Source organism: Oreochromis niloticus, linkage group LG11 (assembly GCF_001858045.2).
Source record: "Oreochromis niloticus isolate F11D_XX linkage group LG11, O_niloticus_UMD_NMBU, whole genome shotgun sequence".
Lineage (NCBI taxonomy): Eukaryota > Metazoa > Chordata > Actinopteri > Cichliformes > Cichlidae > Oreochromis > Oreochromis niloticus.
The window spans coordinates 32178885-32185605 of NC_031976.2; the positions used below are offsets into that span (position 1 = coordinate 32178885).

Here is a 6721-nt window from a genome sequence, read left to right on the forward strand (position 1 = left end):
ATTCCACTACAGAATACTGAATACATGCCCCAAAATGTATTCTGTAACGTATTCCGTTACGTTACTCAATGAGAGTAACGTATTCTGAATACTTTGGAATACTTAATATATTATCATGCTGTTTACAACTACATGAATGTCCTATTGCTGTGATTTATTACTGTTACTGAAGGTACGTAGTACGAAACGTAGTAAAGGGACCTCTGGCTAATACGTCCGGTTCCCTGTCGGGCTGGTAGCCGAAAACTAGCTTTACTTTGTTGTCTGGGTCAACTTTGCTTGCGGGAGACAGAGAGAGGCGTTGAAAGGCTTCTCCAACGGAACTTATTTTTTCCGGAGGAAAACACGAACACAGTGTACAGTTGAGTCTTAATAGCTTACTTACAAATGGGCTCCTCAGGCACTCTTCTTGGCTGCAGTGGTTATTATTATATTTACATGCTTCCAGCTCCCGTTTTTGCTCCGTGACAGCTCGGACTTTTCCTTTCTCTCCCTCCCTCGCTCACAGACACATAACGGGTATGGCAGTCCATTCTCCCTGCAGCACAGACTACACTGCCCATCAGGCTACATGCTTTAGAGCTATGCCTGTAGCATTCTGCCTTTTAGCTTAGCACAACAACAACAACAAAAAAGCGCTCTCTCACCCAGGAAACACGCAGAGAGAGAGCGTCACCCTGTAACCATGGCAACCGTAACGCTGCCGCCTGGAACAACAGAACGTAGCTGTCAAACAAACCCAAATAATCCTGACCCGCGACAATATGAAACAGGGAAGTACCGCCGTGTATTCCATTTATTTCAACAAAGTAACTGTATTCTGAATACCACCTTTTTAAACGGTAACTGTAACGGAATACAGTTACTCATATTTTGTATTCTGAATACGTAACGGCGGTACATGTATTCCGTTACTCCCCAACACTGGTCATATGATTGTTGGGTTTTTCTCTGTACCTATGAAGCGCCTTGAGGTGACTTTTGTTGTGATTTGGCACTATATAAATAAAATTGAATTGAATTGAGTTGATTAAATAAGTATTTCCCCTAGTGTACACACACAAACAGAAAAGAGGTGGAAGGGGAGGAACTGCTTAGTGCATCATGGGAATTGCTCTTGTTAGGATCCCTGGGTTTGGACCCAGTGTTTGAGTTTTTTGTTATAGTCTCACGATTCTGTCTTTTGGAGTTATATATGAATAAATATTTAGGTTATGTACCAGTTAGTATCAGGTTTGGTTTTCCTAATACCTGAATTTTTTTTATCTCTACTTCTAGTTCCTTGATGAGTTAGTCAGTTCCCTTTCATGTCCAGTCTTTGTCTTGTGTCTGTGTGTCCTCCCTAGTGACCGATGTATTTAGTCAGTCTTGTCTCTGTCTTTGTTTCCCTGTCTACCTGTGTCCAGTCTCCAGTTTACTTGTGTCTCAGTGTTTAGTCTGCCTTTCTGTTATTTCCTGTTTTCAGTTTATCACCCTGTATTTCTGTTTCTGTCGTTGTCTCATCTATTTTGTTATTTCCATTCATTTCCCCATGTCTGTCAGGTTTCTCTGTGCTTGAAGTGTTGAGTGATTCTTTTCTCCTCAGTCTCCTCGCTCTGTTTATTTCCTTCCCTGCATCAAGGTTGTGTGTTTGCAATCTGAGTATTTATTTCTGTTTCCTGTCTTACTTTGATAGTCTCTTCTCCTTTGTGTATTGTGTTCAGTTTAGTTTCCCCTGTTAGTCTGTTCCCTGATATTTTCCATCTTCCTGATTAACTGGTTTGTATTTAAACCCCCTGTTTCTTCCTGTCACTTTTTGCAGTTCAGAAAAGCAGCAATAAAGCTGCTTTGAGTTCAAACCTGAATTCTGCATTTTGTGTCTAAAACTGCCACACAGCAACACATGACACTCCTAGCAGCTTGTGACTATAGCAACATACCTAAAAGATACATAATTCCACAGAATCAGTCCATTTTAAAAATGATAATTCTGAATTTGAAAAAGCCTTCCACCAACTGCTATAGTATGAATTGTTCTGTTGGATGGATACCATTTGCCAATCACAATTTCATACAGAGAAATTAAAATTATTTATGGAATTAAGATCGGTCCGGTGTATGATAGTATTTATAAAATCTTTAACTAGGAAAAACAAAATGAAAACATGACCAAGATATACAGAATGCTAAGACAGAAGCATTTTAGCTGATATGTTTTGCTTCAGTACACTTTTGGGAAGTAATTTGCACAGAATTTCCATCAGTGAAAAAGACTCCACCTTGGCAGCAGAAAATGATGGAACTCTACAAATAAGAAAAAATTTTGTCTTTTAATGTTTGGAAATATAATTATAAAAGCTAAAGGATTACAACACGATCATTTTGGAACAGATTTACTACAAAGTGTTTTTCCTTGTAATGCTGTGACTAACTCCAGTAAACAGTGCTGTTTTGCATTCTGAGTGGGAAACATTTGCATGACCATGTACAGCAATCAGTTCATGTTTAAAAGCGTAGAAAAAGAGCATACGTGATACTGCTCTAGCAAATCCAGCCTGGACAGACACTGAAGGTTCTCCAGCTCTCCAGTATTTGCCACAGAATGACAGCTACGGAAAGGATCATGCATCTAATTCTGCTCCTGTCAGGTCAGTGTTGCTAACTGTCAAAAAGTTGATCTTTTTTCACTCGTCAGCTGGACATACCTCTGCATTTGAAAAGTCCAAAAAAAGAATAAAAGCCAGCAGTTCTTGTAAATTTTAGAGTGCATATCCTTAATTACTTGTTTACTTAGAATGACACAGATCTTGTTGTGATTATCTAAGATCTATTTACAGAAAGCAGTTGCTCTTACAATGCCCATCAAGTATTTAATTTGTGGATGATTTTTATTCCACAGGGCTGTCTTTTCAATTTTCCCATGGCCTCCAGCCCCAGTTTGTCTTCTTTCAAACACCAAAGACCTGGTCTGAAGCACAGAGCATCTGCAGGGAGCAATGGTTCGACCTGGCCACTATTAATGGCATGAGAGAGATGGAAATTGTCCTCGAAGCCGTCAAAGATAAATATGATGATGCTGTGTGGATTGGGCTTTCAAAGGGCACGACCCTCAGGTGGCACTGGTCTCTGGCAGGTGATGATTTCTACAAAGAAGGAGAAAAAAATTATTTGTTGTGGAGCTCAGAAAATGGTTACAACTGCGCAATTTTCAAAGACGGGATGCTGAATAGTGTTTCCTGTGAATACCAACGGTATTCCATTTGCTTTGATGGTGAGTCATTTTTTTTCATGCTGGTATGATACAAACATACAAACACTCATTAGACACATTGGATTTATGCATGTGTTTCGTGGTTTTTGATTCAGAAAGTTGATTATGTTCATCTGGGTGTAGTTTTTAGGGTGGGTGAAACATTTCATCACTTATCCAAGACACTTGTTCAGTCACTGAACTGAGGAGGGGGCCTAAGTCTCAGTCATAAGACCAGTACTCGACTAGTATTCGTGACCATTGATCAATGATCAGGATAATTTGCATAATAATGATCATGAATCTGATATATGGTAAATGGCCTGTATTTGTATAGCGCTTTAACTAGTCCCTAAGGACCCCAAAGCGCTTTACATTATTCAGTCATCCACCCATTTACACACACATTCACACACTGGTGATGGCAAGCTACATTGTAGCCACAGCCGCCCTGGGGCGCACTGACAGAGGCGAGGCTGCCGGACACTGGCGCCACCGGGCCCTCTGACCACCACCAGTAGGCAACGGGTGAAGTGTCTTGCCCATATGTAGATTTTAGAAAGCACGAATGTGCACATTGTGCTTTTTCATTTTTATGGTGATGACCTGCCAGGTAATGTGCCCCTAAAACGAGAAGAATCAGTTCTATGAAATCTTTAATTAAGTGCCTCGATAAAGTAAAATCTGGATGGCGCTAAACATCCTTCATTTTAATTAAAGTTGTGGTTTTTGGTCCAGGTATTACCGGTGGGTCCTTTGCTGTAGCTCTGAGCAGTCTTGCACAATACATGAAACATTTTGTCACCTGCCCCGGTGTCAAAATGGACAGTGATTATGACTAGATAAGCAGATCAGTGCAGTGGTGAAATCCAGCTTTTTTTTCTTTTTTTAAAATTTGGACAGCTGGTCAAACATATTCTTTTGAAACAGGATTTCGAAATTATAATCCATGCGTTAATTACAACGGGACTGGATTATTGTAACTTTCTCTGTTTTGTTGTCCCATCTCCAGCTGGTGCAAAATGCAGCTGCACAGTTTTTAACTGGTACATGAAAAAGAGATCATATTTCCTCTGTTTCGGCCTCACTACACTGTCTCCCTTGTTCATTTTAAAATTATTTTGTTTGTTTTTAAGTATTTAAATGATCTTGACCTCTCTGAGCTCTTATATTTGTCCTCACACTTCTAGTGGCTCAGGTCAGCTGATCAGCTGGAAACAGCTTGTGCTGTGTCAGCACCTAAGTTTTGGTATTCACTGCCAAAGTCAGGCTTCTTCACTGTCCATTTTCAAGTCACTTCTTAAAACCCACCTCTTTTCTTTGGTTACAGTATGGGAGTTTGTTTTAATTTTTCTTTTTAATTTTACGCATTTCTGTTTTTAAAATATATATTTTTATTAACTTGTTTATATTATTAGTAATAATAATAATTAATATTATTGTTGTTTTTATGTATTTTTTATTTTATTTTATTTTATTTTGTTATTTTTATTCTATCCTAAATGTTAAGCAATTTGGTTAGCACTAGCTGTATTTAAAGCGCTTTGTAATTGAACTTGGCTTGGATATATAGTGCTAGATAACACCTACAGTCACCTAGGCATTCATATTGTATGGTAAAGACCCAACAATAGCACAGAGAAAAGCCCAACATACAGATGACCCACTATGAGAAAGCATTTGGCAAAAGTTAGAAGGAAAAACTCCCTTTAAACAAGAAGAAACCTCCAGACAATTTTTTATTGTCAAAGCTTAATTATCCTTTTTAATCACTTCCCTAATCTCTTTAGAAATATTTAAAAATTTAATTGAAAAATAATTATTTTATTTTTATCAATATAAGCTGTAGTTCAGTACCTTGTCAACACATGAAAAACTGTCTTGCTTTGATTCTCGGGCATACTACAGGACACACTGCACACTCTTGGCTGAAACCTGAGGACCAATGCTACATAGCAAATGTTTTAACTGTTTTGTGGAAATGAAAAGTCAATGAAGCTGATTTTACTTTACTTTACAGCGACAAAACAAGGTGCAGATCAGTACATCCTTAACACACAAGGCATGGTTTGGACTGCTGCTCGGGATTACTGCAGAACACACTACACAGACCTGACCAGTCTAAGGAATGATGCTGAGTACCAGATAGTTCAGGAAGTAGCCAGTGGCTATGGAGTGTATGTTGGCCTCTTCAAAGACTCCTGGGAGTGGTCAGACCAGACTGACTCCTCATTTAGATACTGGAGAGCAAACATGGCTGTTTCGACAGTTGGCACCCAAAACTGTGTTGCTTTGTTGAAGGTGAACTCTGGTAAATGGGGAGACAGGGCATGTACAGAAACAAATCCATTCATCTGTGAGTGCAGTGAGTGAAACTCTTTACTAGAACATTAAGTATAACATTGATATTTCAAATAGCAAAACTTATCTATCTTCATTTTTCTCAATGACAGAAATGTGTAAAATGAAGGAAAGTCTTGCAAATATGATTCACACTAACTCTGTTTACATGTGTTTATATTAGGAAACAAGCTGAGTTTCATTAAGCTGAGGATCAGCCCACAGGACTCAATGTTGGATCTAAATAACCCTTCGGTGCAAGCAGACATCTTGGAGCAAGTAAGTCAAACAGATCTTTGTTAATAAAGAGCAGTTCATTATTAGTATATCATATATTGCATGATAACCTTCATGGCTTTGCTATAGTAAATGTAAATATGAGTGGGTTTTTTTGTCTAATAGATGAGCCAGAAGCTAAGGAGTTATAACACGACTGCTGTTTTTCATCTAAAGTGGAGAAAACAAATTGATGGAAGAGTTTTTACCAAGGAGCCTTGAGGAAGTGGTTGAAAAGAAAAGAGTCAGGAGAACAGATTAATATGGGTGATAAATGTACTTTAATAGATTAGCATAGAGCACTGTGAATTTTTTTATATATTGTGGTGGCTGTAGCTCAGGTGATGGAGCAGGTCACCTACTAATTGGAAAGTTGGAGGTTTGATCCCCGTCTGCTCCAGTCTGCATGTCAAATGTTCTTGGGCAAGATACTAACCCCAAGTGACTTTCTGATGTTCCATCAGAGTGTGAATATTAGATAGAAAGTACTTAGAGCATAGAAAGCTGTGTAAAACGATTTGAGTGCTCAGAGTACAAAAGCACTTAATTAGTCCATTTACTATTTACCATTAAAACACAGTTTTAGAAATAATAATATTTAATCATAATATATACTCAGCTTTACACTGCTTTTGAAACCATTTTCAGTGTGTCCATGCTGCTGAGTCTTCTTCCTCTTTTCTCCCAGTATCCAAAGGAGTTCCGCAGGGCTCCATATTAGGGCCATTGCTATTTTCTCTTTACATAAACAACCTTTGTGATAATTTGTCAAATGCAGCATTTCATCTTTATGCAGATGATACAATTATTTATTGTTCATCCCCTTCAGTAGCACAATCCCTGCAATTTCTGCAGTCTGCCTTTGATGTCGTTCAG

The 6721-nt window shown here is 38.5% G+C and overlaps 1 protein-coding gene across 1 annotated transcript; it reads left to right on the forward strand.

Annotated features, from left to right (window-relative positions):
* Nucleotides 1-5218: 5218 nt before the first annotated feature.
* Nucleotides 5219-6089, forward strand: LOC112848274 (C-type lectin lectoxin-Thr1-like). The gene is made up of 3 exons (XM_025911848.1): nt 5219-5594; nt 5754-5848; nt 5972-6089. The coding sequence occupies exons 1-3, from the start codon at nt 5222-5224 to the stop codon at nt 6065-6067; spliced, it is 564 nt and encodes a 187-aa protein (XP_025767633.1). The 5' UTR covers nt 5219-5221; the 3' UTR covers nt 6068-6089.
* Nucleotides 6090-6721: the final 632 nt, after the last annotated feature.

Bases quoted from the DNA above. Each gene is read 5' to 3' on its own strand.
- LOC112848274 (XM_025911848.1), top strand. From the start codon at position 5,222: ATGAAGCTGATTTTACTTTACTTTACAGCGACAAAACAAGGTGCAGAT. The intron at 5,595-5,753 runs GTGAGTGAAACT...TGTTTATATTAG, and splicing joins TCCATTCATCTGTGAGTGCA to GAAACAAGCTGAGTTTCATT. The intron at 5,849-5,971 runs GTAAGTCAAACA...TTTGTCTAATAG, and splicing joins AAGCAGACATCTTGGAGCAA to ATGAGCCAGAAGCTAAGGAG.